Consider the following 12,326-nt stretch of genomic DNA (forward strand, 5'->3'; position numbering starts at 1 on the left):
GGGATGTTCGCTGATGACTGCACAGTGTTCAGTTCCATTCGCAACCCCTCAGATAATGAAGCAGACCGTGCCCGCATGCAGCAAGACCTGGATAAGTGGCAAGTAACATTCGTGCCAGACAAGTGCCAGGCAATGACCATCTCCAACGAGAGAGAGTCTAACCACCTCCCCTTGACATTCAACAGCATTGCCATCACCGAATCCCCCATCATCAACATCCTGGGGGTCACCATTGACCAGAAACTTAACTGGACCAGCCATATAAATACTGTGGCTACAAAAGCAGGTCAGAGGCTGGGTATTCTGTGGCGAGTGACTCACCTCCTGACTCCCCAATGCCTTTCCACCATCTACAAGGCACAAGTCAGGAGTGTGATGGAATACTCTCCACTTGCCTGGATGAATGCAGCTCCAACAACACTCAAGAAGCTCGACACCATCCACCACCGGCGCACTTTGGCTGCAGTGTGTACCATCCACAGGATGCACTGCAGCAGCTCGCCAAGGCTTCTTCGACAGCACCTCCCAAACACGCGACCTCTACCACCTAGAAGGACAAGGGCAGCAGGCACATGGGAACACCACCACCTGCACGTTCCCCTCCAAGTCACACACCATCCCGACTTGGAAATATATCGCCGTTCCTTCATCGTTGCTCGGTCAAAATCCTGGAACTCCCTTCCTAACAGCACTGTTGGAGAACCTTCACCACACGGACTGCAGCGATTCGAGGCAGCAGCTCACCACCACCCTATTTATAAAATTCAGGAACCGTAAGCACTTTATTTTTAAACAACTTCATCCACCCAAATTTCCTTTAAAAGATGCAATGATCTCTGCTGTGCCCATTCCCTCTGACAAAGCATTCCATTCTCAGACAACGCTCTGGGTAAAGAAATTTCTCCTGACCTCTCTCCTCATTCTCTTAGTGAGGATTTTAAATTGATGACACATCGTCACCGATCCCCCAACCAGAGGAATTCGTCTTTCCCTATTCACTACATTAAAACTCCTCTTAATTGTATAAACCATAATTAAATCTTCTCTTACCTTTTCTGCTCCAGTGAAAATAGTCCCAGCATCTCAAGCCTCTACTCATAACCATTGTTTCCCGTCCCTGACATCAACCTGGTGAATCTACAATATCTTCTTATAACGTTATGCCCAAAGCAGCACACAGCACTCTAACTGTGGCAAAACCTATGTTTTGTACAAAATTATCATTACTTCTTTACTCTTGTACTCTATGCCCCTATTTATAAAACCCCAAATGCTTTTGGCCTCTTTACTAGCTTTCTCTACTTGCACTTGCAGGGAATTATGTATTTGAACCTCTTTGGGGCCGGATAAATGGGTCTCATTGTTCAGTCATACTCTTCAGTGTCTTTCCAATGGGTATATACTGCCTTTTCCTCTTCTGAGTTCCACCAACTTTTTCAGTACTACTAGTTATTCAGTACTTCAATAGTTATTCTATCTCATTGTTCCACATCCCTTGTTCCCTTTTATTCCCAATATCACATTCTTCTGTTAAATAAAACTTGTAACAGTACTTGCTTAATATCTCTGCCATTCCTTTATCTTTCATGAGATTTCCTTTTTCATTTCTATTTGTTCCTAACCTATTTTTAACTATTCTTTCACTTTGTATGTGTCTATAATTTCCATGACAATTTTCCTTTATGTTCCCAGTCAACACATCTTCCTACCTCTTTCTCGCCTTTCTAATCTTTATTGCTCCCCTCTATATTTTCTATACTCTTTTGTATTATTATCCCAAAATTCGTTACATGCCACTTTTTAAAATCTCACTTTAATTTTATTTACTCATTCATGGATCTCCAGTTTTTGTTGTACGTGCTTTATTTCTTGTCGGACCATGTCTACTTTGTATCCTAATCATCTCCTGTTAGAAGGTTTTCCATTGTTTGTTCACTGTCTTATCTGACAATTTTTATTTCCATTTTAGCTGGCGTAGTTCTCTTTTTATCTCGTCAAATGCTCAGACCATGATTCTAATTCAACTCTACAATATAGGCAAGGTGGGATACAATACAGGATTCTCTTTCTGTTCCACAAAATAGGTATTGCATACAATCACTTTATTGCCTCTGCACCCCACTTGCTTTTTGACAAAATCTTTAGATGTAAAGTACTCTTCTCTGAAGAACTTTAAATATATATCTCCTTCCGATTTGCAAGAGTCCACTAATAGTCTCATGGAGAGCCCCAAAACAGACCTCACTAATATGTAAATGACCTGCAGGAAGGACTAATTTAATGAACCTATATCCAGTCTGGCTCCGCTAAATTCAGCAAGGAATTGCTATCTTTCTCACTCTTAGAATTTAGCACATGAAATTAAATTAGTACAGTATAATCTGCACCATTATGAACTGTACCCAATCTATTATTTTCTGATCAAATCTCAAGGTTAAATCAAGCTCAAGTCCAGAATATATATCTGATATTTATTTTAAAGTGTGAATAGTATTAACTTAATTACAAACTTTTGTCATTGTAAGCTAAAATACACAGAATGGTTTAAACGAACTTCTTTAAATTTGTCATTTGATGAGTTTTTCCTGAAAAGACTTAAAAGTCCAAACTACTGATGCCTAGTCTCTACACATACTAGGCAACAAACATTTACGGGCCCTTAGTAAAAATAACACTGCTTATTGCACGTGATAGAAATTAAATTCAACTGTGTCTTATCCAGTATGGGAGTGTACTGGAAGAAGTTTGTAAAATGTCTCCAAAAAGACACTTTCTCCATGTATAAGTACAGCAAAACATTAGAATCCAATGACAAGTCTCTGCTCCACACCCACTGTAGTTAGCTCAAGTCTAAATCTACAGGACTAGGTCTAATGAGGTTTGTGGGACAGGTTTTTACGTACTTTAACGCCTTAAAGCTGTAAAATCTAAAAACAACAGGAAATTGATTTAATTCCCAAGAGAACTTCATCTTCGATAAACTACTGCGGCACTCAGAAAATTAGTTCAACTAAACAGTGCCTTCCTATGAGTCACAGCTTTGAAATGTTTTGCTCAAACAATTGCCCTTGATTTTGCTTTTCACTGTGTAGAACCTTTGTCACACAAAACAGACACTCAGGCAATCCTAACCATTTATGTTCATGCTCTAATTTAAATATGTGCACCAGAACGTTTTTTAAAAATCAGGTTTAAAAAATCCATTTCAACAAATGTTTATTAAATGTCTTTTGTCCTAAAAATTGGGCTGGTGACAATTTATAAAAGCAACTTTCAACATTCACCTTCTAGCTATTCTTTCTTCCTCCCCAATCTAATACTCTTACTCTCCACTAACACAGTGCTTTCTTTATAGTTATAAAAATAAATCTGAAAATGCCAATTTTTAATAATACAGGAAGACACTGTAAAATAGTGTAGCCAATGTGTCAAGAGATGCTCAATAATCGTAGGGAATTTACATGTGGATTTCCTGTGACATTGCTCAGAGATAAAAATTAAATAATAGTCAATAAATAAACCAATGCTTCTTTCCCACCCCATCTTACATACATAAGTAACTAGTAATAATTCTCACATTTCTCATCAGGTATAGTGTACATTTGATTTGCTTTATATTATTTGGCTATTATCATAGCACAATATCATCATGTACTGTTATTAAGTGTTCAGATGTTAGTTCACAATTTCAATTCTCCAAGGTGTATTCTACACTTCAGCTATGCTGTTGCAAGGAGATGCCAACCAAAGCTTAGCTGTCTTCCTTTTGGGGAAGAGGGGGGATGAAAAATTGATGTGACAGCCACTCTACTGGCTGCTGTTGCATACATCCTAGTTGACAATCATAGAGCAAAAGGGACTCATCTCCTGGCTGCCCTCTCAGCAGGGAAAGGTGTATTTATCAGTGAGACCAAGAAAATGGAAGTGAAGAAAATAACAGTGAATTTATATATATATATGCATTATCTACTGATGTTGTACCTCAAGAGCAAAAACATTGAGACATCAGTCAGTACCAAACTCCATGTAACAATATGGCTCATATTTTATTCACAAAGCCAGAGCTCCTCTTGCATCATGAAGTAAAGGAAGTTAAGAGCCCTAGATCTGTCCATAATTTGCATCAGCGGTAACCCATGTCCTCCAACAGGTACATTGCTTCTGCCATGCAGAAGGCTTTTCTTCCACCCTGACGTGCTAAACCTTCCTCTATGAGAACAGCTGGGTTTAAATGTCAGTAAAAGATGGATAGGAATTCAGTAATCTAGCATCAGCGGTAAGAAACTGTACTATCAAGATTTCTTAATACCTTTTCAAAATGTTCTATACTGTTTTTAACAGCAAAATACACCAGTGATCATATTTCACTTTAAAAATATGTATTGACCAATGTTGCAAATCACTTCATTAAGAAAACATTTCAGCAGTTTATTCTAATATATCCACCTTGTTATTTAATATGCAACCACCTAGGAACTCACTCCTATTCTGTGTATAATTCTAATTTTAGTGATTCATCTAAATTTTATTTTTCAATTAAATATAAATGCAAAAGACCTTTTCCCACATAAAAATGTAACATACTAGTAGATCTTTTGTCAGCTCAAAGTTAATTTTCCTCAGCGCATTAGTGACGTTGTCGGAATAGCTTTGGAGATCTGCAGCTTCTGGAACTTCTAAGACTCCATCTAATGGTTGAAGTGTGCAGCTGCAGGTATGAGTGAAAACAGTTTGCAGAATCGATTTCTCGAGAGAAAAATCTGGCAAGTTGAGAAAAACTGTCCAGAAAGCTTGAACAAGGGTAATCATAGTAGGAGAAGCATTTTAACGGGCATTCAAAAACAGGTCGCATGGAGTGGGAGGGGGTGGCATGAACAGCCTACAGAATCGATCTCTCAGAAAAACATTCTGAAAAGTTTTGTGAATCACTTACTTCAACATAGAAAGGGGGAAAACTGAAGCAAAGAAAGATGAAAATCATGAGTAATTGTACCAAACTTACTATTATCCAGGAAGAAGGTTGGGAATGTTGGCAGTGTCCTGGAAGTTATGAGGCAGTCTGAATAGTGCTGCTGTGGGTATAGGTATGAGGATCTGCAGCTTCTGAAACTTATGATGTTGCATCTAGTGGTTTATGTGTGTAGCTGCAGAAATGACTGTGTGTGTTACAGTGGTGATGCCCAGATAAGGAGTGTGAGACATACATAGCAAATTTTATATATTATAAGTTTGTAGGGAAAACTGAACAACAATTAAATTGGTTAAGAAAGTGGACATTAATGTGTGATAAAAACCACATTCCCAAAGTCTCCATTATCTACTTAAAGTAGTAATGAATGTCCTACTGCTTTAAATTGGAGCAGTACCCATTCAGATGAAAAGCATCCAGGAATATTCATTACTAAAATAACATCCACCATAGAGTGAATTGCAGAGCTATAACTTAATCGAGGCTATAAAGATGATGTCATCAAACATACAAGCATGAATTGTAGTGTTACATTACAAGTTTTGCTTCACCCAGTAGTTTCTTATTTTTCATAGCATGTGCTACATAATGAATTTTAATTTGAATCATTTTCAGGATTTCTTGACATTTGAAAGTATCTCACTTTCAGTTCAGTGAATGGGATTCAAGGAGCTCATCGCACCGAATTATTTCACATAAGGGGACTGTACTGTTTTGTGGCATTGTGCAGGCTTATTGAAAAATATCTTGCTGTTAATTATAAGGAAATCCAATACATAGTACAGAATCTAATGGAAAACAGATGCTTATTGATTAAGAGGACATGGATAAATGATACAATTATCCTGATTCTAAACAAAGAAGCATGGCACTACTATGTCAAATTTGTTCCAGCTGCAACTGAATACAGTCACATTCCCTATGGCAGCAACTCAAAATGGTTTTACAGCCTGTCAAATATAGTTGTAGGGTGAAGCAGCTTTCACTCTATGCATCACAGCCCAACATAAAATACATTACTTCATGAAGTGAAATAGATGGCTTACGTCATGCAGAGTAACTGCAATAATTAACAAGAAATAGTATTAAATTAGATATGACTAGGTAAATCTACATTTAACCATTTTAATTAAATCAGCTGCATGCTTTTAATTTTTCAAAATGTATAAACTTAGCATATCATCTTTCCTTGTGAGAGCACAGTTTTAAAAAATACTGTTTAAAAATGTCCAATTTAAATAATTAGAGAATCATGCAGCTGGCTTCATCTCCCTTCAGATGAGCTGCAGTGAGAGTGAGCCACTCTGTCAGGGAAATGGGTCAGACTGCAAGTGCATGAGAACTTAAAGCTGCAGTAGAGGAAGGAAAGTTTAAGGGAAGTACTCATTTTGCCTTGCAAAAAATAGATACAAAAATATTTGGTGCTTTTTTTCTTTAAAAAGTCAACTGTCCATTTAGAATGGAGACCTGCCATGTTGGCAGTGTACCCAGCAGGAACATGCTTTCCTGTAATCACTGGAGCTGCAGATCAGCTCTCAGGTATGTCCAAAGATGCGGCCCAGTGGAGCTGTTCTGGATGCCTCTCAATCGATGATTTCATGGAACTGCCCGGCAGCAAAAAGACTTGACATGGCAGGTCTCCACCGAGGGCAGAAAATTATTTTTAAAAAAACAAATATTTTTGTATCCGTTATTTTTACAGAGTACATTGAACAACAAAGCATTCCCTATAGACTTTCATTGCTCATTAAACCACCCTGCTGCAAAATGGCAGTGATTGTGAGATAGCAGGATTACAACTTTATTTTTACATCCATCTTTTTGAATTAGATATTATTTGGCAGATTTTTAGTGGTGAATTGAAATGTTAAGAATTCTACTACCAATAATGTGACTATAATTTTTTTTCATACAATCTCCTTTGTGGCTTCACATGCCTTGCATTATGCATAGTTAAGAAGGCAAGCTACTCTGAAATTGGCCAGGTGACTCTCCCTACAATTTTCCTAATCTATCTATAGAGAAGCACTTGGCCACCATCTGACACCTCAGCAAAAACTTGCATTTATACAGTGCCCTTAATGTAGAAAATTTTCTAGAATCAAAGGAGATATTAGGAAGGGTGGCCAAAAGCTTGGTCAAAGATGTAGGTTTTAAGGAAGGTCTTAAAGGAGGAGAGGGAGGTGGAAAGGATTTAGGGTCGGTAGCTTAGTTCAGGGTCCAACAGGACCACTCTCAGAATCTCTATGTGGGAACACAAACCCACGTTCCTCTGTACCATCACAACCCACCTAGCAATATATTATTTATTTTTTCCACCCTTTCCCACTTCTTAGAAGGCAGTGACTTCTGCTGATCTACAGCTCCACAGACAGCAAACGCCCAACAGTACCGTAACCAAGTCATGGATCAGCTTGCAAAATTCTGTTTAACCTCATAAGTTATCAGAGCTAAGCCTAATCCTGTTTTGACCTAAAATGCACAAACATGCACTTCCAGCAGGAATTGTTGGATAGCAATAGATGAATAATCCTTAGGAACAAAAATCCAAGATAGTTTTCACCTCTGCAGCCCAGGAATGCTAAGGTTCATATTAGTGCTAAACAGCTTTGTGCACTTACACACTCAGCCACTGGGTGCTCCAACATATTATTTAATAAATACATGTAGTTTGGACAGCATAAAAGCTGGAGATCTGCATCAAAACTGTTGGCCTACAATGTGTGCCCTCCATTACCTGGGTAGAGCTCATTCATCAGCAGAGCAAGAAATCTGGCATAACACAACATCCCTCACTAAATCCCATGAATTTCTACCACATGCACTACAAGTTGCTGTCAGAATACTGCAATTTTACATTAAAAGTCCCGAAGCCAGTGAAAGTGCCTGTTTCTGAGGAAAACCAAACAAATCATTTGCCCTATTCATTGGTAAAACACATCACAGTCCTTTACCGTGCACTTCTGTTTTTGCCCACCTGAAAAGTAACAAAATATATATTGCATGAACTTTTATCTGTTTCCCATCTATAGGCCCTTACCATGCAGTTCATTGCAAAGTGATTGTGCTGTGTCTGAAGTTCCATCGCATGCTGATGAGTAGCTCCAATCTCTGTGTAGCTGTTCAAAAAGAGGCCTTTGTTGTGAGAGATCCAGTCAAACATCTGGAATAGAGGCAGAGAGAGATTTATTAGACACATTGAATCTCAATTAGCTTCATGAAACAGTTCATCACAATTGACACAGGGTTAACTTGGTAGTTATCACACACCAGTGACTGAAAACAAAAAAGGTACAGCATACAAGATGGACCAGTCTAATTTAACACAGACTACATCTCCTGTCAGCTGCATCTTTTCTTCTGTAAACTGCTTGTTTGAATAGCAACAAGCAAGAGTGCCCAGGAACTTTGGGCACTCTTATGATGGAGGTTTCGCTGCAGTACTACACATACAGCAGAATCATTCCAAAATTTGAAGGGACACCGACATCTGGCAAACTGTTTTCCAAGACAGTGAACCTGTTTAGTAAGTACAACGAAGAAATCAGTGATACAATGATGTCAATAAATTAACCGTTTAAAACAAATTTTAAAATAGGAAAATAACCTGATAACTGCATCGCGAATTCACGTTGAAGCAAATATAGCTGTACTTATCTACCAATCACTGTAGATACAGCATAACAAAATACAGATCATATTGTTGAAGGGTCTTTTTAATTCTTTGAATGACATGCATAGTTCACAGATTGTAGGAGTATAGCCTAGTTTGATGGGTTCTGGGGAAACCATGTGCTAAGCACACCCATGAAAATGTTGCAGATAAACACTGTTGCAAGCAGTCTCCTATTTCCATGTTATATGAAGCCCCAGGATCTGCAGCATTGCACAAGTTCATTTTGATTTGAAGTTAAATTGAAACTAACATGTCTGCTTGGCTCAGTTGGTAGCACTCATGCTTCAGAAGGTTGTGAATTCAAGCCCCATTCCAGGACTTGAGGGCATGTGCTAGCATGATATTTCAGTGCAATACTGAAGGAGTTCTACATTGTCAGAGGTGCTGCCTGATCAGATGGATGTTAAAGATTGATTAGCATTATTCAGCAGGCACGTATTGGTGTGTTTATGATGTCTGAATGATGCACATCAAGAACGAAGGCAACCCTACTAGCTAAGTATTCTTATGCTTCTTCTTAATTTAGCTTCCTTTACATACCATAGGTATACAATGCAGTAGGGTACAGGAGTCATTACACTAACTATTCCGACAAGTCTGCCAGAGGTATTGTGTGCTGCAACTAAATCTAAACAGTAATAATTAGAAATGTGTGAGCATTGGTCCATGTGGTAGACTTGCACGTGTTATTTATTGTAAGCTGATTGAGAGATGACTAGGAAGCACCTATGTGCTACATTTGGAAAATTATGAGATTATTGCAGAATGTAAGATTTTGGGCCTCCTGGGGATTGGAGAGGAATTCTTGACAGAGATTTCCTGAATTAACTACAGGACTCACCCTTTTGCTTCTCTCAGGATGTTTGGGGGCGGGGGGGGGACGACAACATGGAGGGAAGGATGGGGGAATATGGGGTTGAGTCCAGTACGAAGCCGGGGGTGGGGGGGGCATGTATTACCTGATCGCCTTTTCTCGTCCTGAATACATACAATAACGTCCTTATTGATTCCGAAGAGTCACTGACAGCTCAGAGTCAAATCAGTCCTGAGGTGGGCCGCGACTCCCCTGCATATTGTCTGGGGCAGGATGCCGGTTTCACCTGTTTCCTCAAGTCCACCCCCTAGTGGGAATTTTTAGAAGTCTGACAAAGGGGAATCCCCAACTGTGTGGATCACCACTTTACTGTAAACGTAAAAGTGGGTAACCCCCACATTGGGGACCTGAGAATACAAAGCCAGGATTATTTCAAGATACTTTCTTGGGTTATGGTTCAGAAGGCCTATCAATATCTGTCAGAGGGATATTTATGTTTGCTTCGATTGCTCTAGCAGGATATGTTGATAGGGTTGGGAGGGGGCTCAAATGGAGCATAAACGCCTGCATAGACCAGATGGGCCGAATGGCCTGTTTCTGTGCTGTACATTCTATGCAATTATATGTAATCTGAATGGTACCCAATGCTTACATGTGGTGTTGAGATTGCTGAGGAGGTCCCTATTTAAGGGAAGCCCCATGTTATTAGACTGATAGTAACCTTTTGGCACCTAGGGCTAGAAAAGGGCATGTGGCGCCTCTTAGTGCCAACATCATCTTATGCTGGTGAACTCCCATACAGTGCTCAACACCTTGTGGTATTGGTGTATCCTTCAGGTCAGTTAGTGTCCATTTGAGTTTGACAACACCCAAATTGGAGTGGCTGGACTACTTTGGCTTACTGTCCTCACTTACCTTGTTCTGAAAATGTTGAGAAACATGATTCTTTATGGTTGTATTTCATTAACCGCAGGCAAATTTAGCAATTCATGAAATCGTGGTAGGGTGACAAGAATTTTATGCAATGACCATGAGCAAAACAAATGTGAATAAAATATTGTGCAAAATACAATGATCAAGATCTTTGGCTGTGTTACAAACCTATTCCTTTTGGTGTAAAGCAAGTAGGCGGAGTACCAATATTAGAAATGACTGATGATAAATGTCTTCTCCAGTATCTACACAATGAAACAAAGCAGGTTTGGGCATGGTGATCATGTAGAGATCAAAGAAAGAACTTGCACTATGTAGCGCCTTTTACAACTTCAGGACGTCCCAAAGCACTTCACCACTAAAGAATTACTTTTAAAGTGTAGTCACTATTGTAATGTACAGAAACGCAGCAGCCTATTTTCACTGTGCAAACATCCACAAACAGCAATGAGATAAATGATCAGATAATCTGTTTTTTTTGGGTGGTGTTGGCTAGGACATCAGGAGAAATCCCCAGCACTCCTTTGAATAGTGCCATGGGATCAGGTGACGTAAAAAATCCCATAGCACTATTCAAAGGAATGCAGGGGATTTCTCCCAATGTTCTAGCCAACATTTATTCCTTAGAGGCTTGAACCACGACCTTCTGACTCAGAGGCAAAAGAGTGCTACCACTGAGCCAAGGCTGACACTTCACAACAGACATTCACAATCACAGTAATGATCTCTGCAGGGAGAAAAATCCTTATAATAAATATTCATACATTTCATGCACACACACATATATGTAGTTTTAAATAATTGTGGGGAGGAACTTTTGCTCTATCAAAGTGAGCATGTGCTGGAGAACAGAACAGTAATTATAATTATAGTGGATAATGCAAGATTATGCCACTAATCCTGTCCTCCTTCCAATAAATATAATTTCTACCTCATCTGGCTAAAGTTTTCACTTTAACAACAGGTCCATAGTCTTCTTTACCTGAGTGTTTACAAGGCCGAAATCTCGTTAAGGGATGCCTTAAAAGCAAAACTCTATTAGCTTCTAATCATCATTTGAACCCTGAAATGAAATGACTGATTAATACTACGTGGCCATTATTTTCTGTCACAATGTACCCGATTCTGGTTTTGTTTTTTGGGGGTGGAGGGAGGGAAGAAAACAGTGACGAGTGGTGGATCAACAGTCAGGACTCCATACAGGACAACTGATGCATGATGATGGCCTTACTGAAGAATTAAGGGCTACAATATAAACACAGTGATAATGTACAGCTGACTATTGGAACATAAGAAATAGGAGCAGGAGCAGGAGCTGGAGTAGGCCCTACGGCCCCTTGAGCCTGCTCTGCCATTCAATAGGATATGGCTGATCTTCGACCTCAACTTATTAGGAAATAATACAATCAGTATAGTAAAATTTACACACTGTAGACAGAATAGCTTCAGAAACAATTATTTCATCTTTCCCCTGGGCATTCTGCAGTCTGCTGATCAGAACACTGACTTCAGACTTTACCCATATCCTCCATTTCTTTTACAGTAGGAATTTCTGGGGATGGATCTAGTTTCAAGGAAAACAAGATGGTTCCTGAGCTGGCAGCTCCTTAATTGAGCTCCTCTCCTTTGCAATACTATCCGTGGCCATCCATTGCCATTCTTTGCCCTTTTCTCCTGCTTAAGATCCCTGGCCCCAATAATGGGCACATTTTAACCTAAACTACAAGTTCAAAACTACCTGTACAGCGCACATTGCTCATTCCCCCAACCCTGCTCATTCTGTGTTTTTACCGAACTCTTTTCGACACCTGGAAATCTGCTCAAATTTGACTTCCCAGTCTCCTGGGAGATTCCTCTGCCATCAGGAATATGCAGCTCTGCTGGACTTCAGTGGACTTCTCAGCTGTCATGACTCTGCTCCTCAGTAGTTTAAA

The 12,326-nt window shown here is 39.4% G+C and overlaps 1 protein-coding gene across 3 annotated transcripts in view; it reads right to left on the reverse strand.

Annotated features, from left to right (window-relative positions):
• The window catches only part of LOC137339542 (triple functional domain protein), a 522,426-nt gene that overhangs the window by 286,721 nt on the left and 223,379 nt on the right, over positions 1-12,326 (reverse strand). For all 3 annotated transcript variants that reach the window (XM_068001904.1, XM_068001903.1, XM_068001905.1), the window contains exon 6: positions 8,010-8,132. In XM_068001904.1, the coding sequence (XP_067858005.1) occupies positions 8,010-8,132 (123 nt within the window). The remainder of the gene's footprint in view (positions 1-8,009; positions 8,133-12,326) is intronic.

The sequence above is a fragment of the Heptranchias perlo genome, chromosome 2 (assembly GCF_035084215.1).
Source record: "Heptranchias perlo isolate sHepPer1 chromosome 2, sHepPer1.hap1, whole genome shotgun sequence".
NCBI classification, from domain to species: Eukaryota; Metazoa; Chordata; class Chondrichthyes; order Hexanchiformes; family Hexanchidae; genus Heptranchias; species Heptranchias perlo.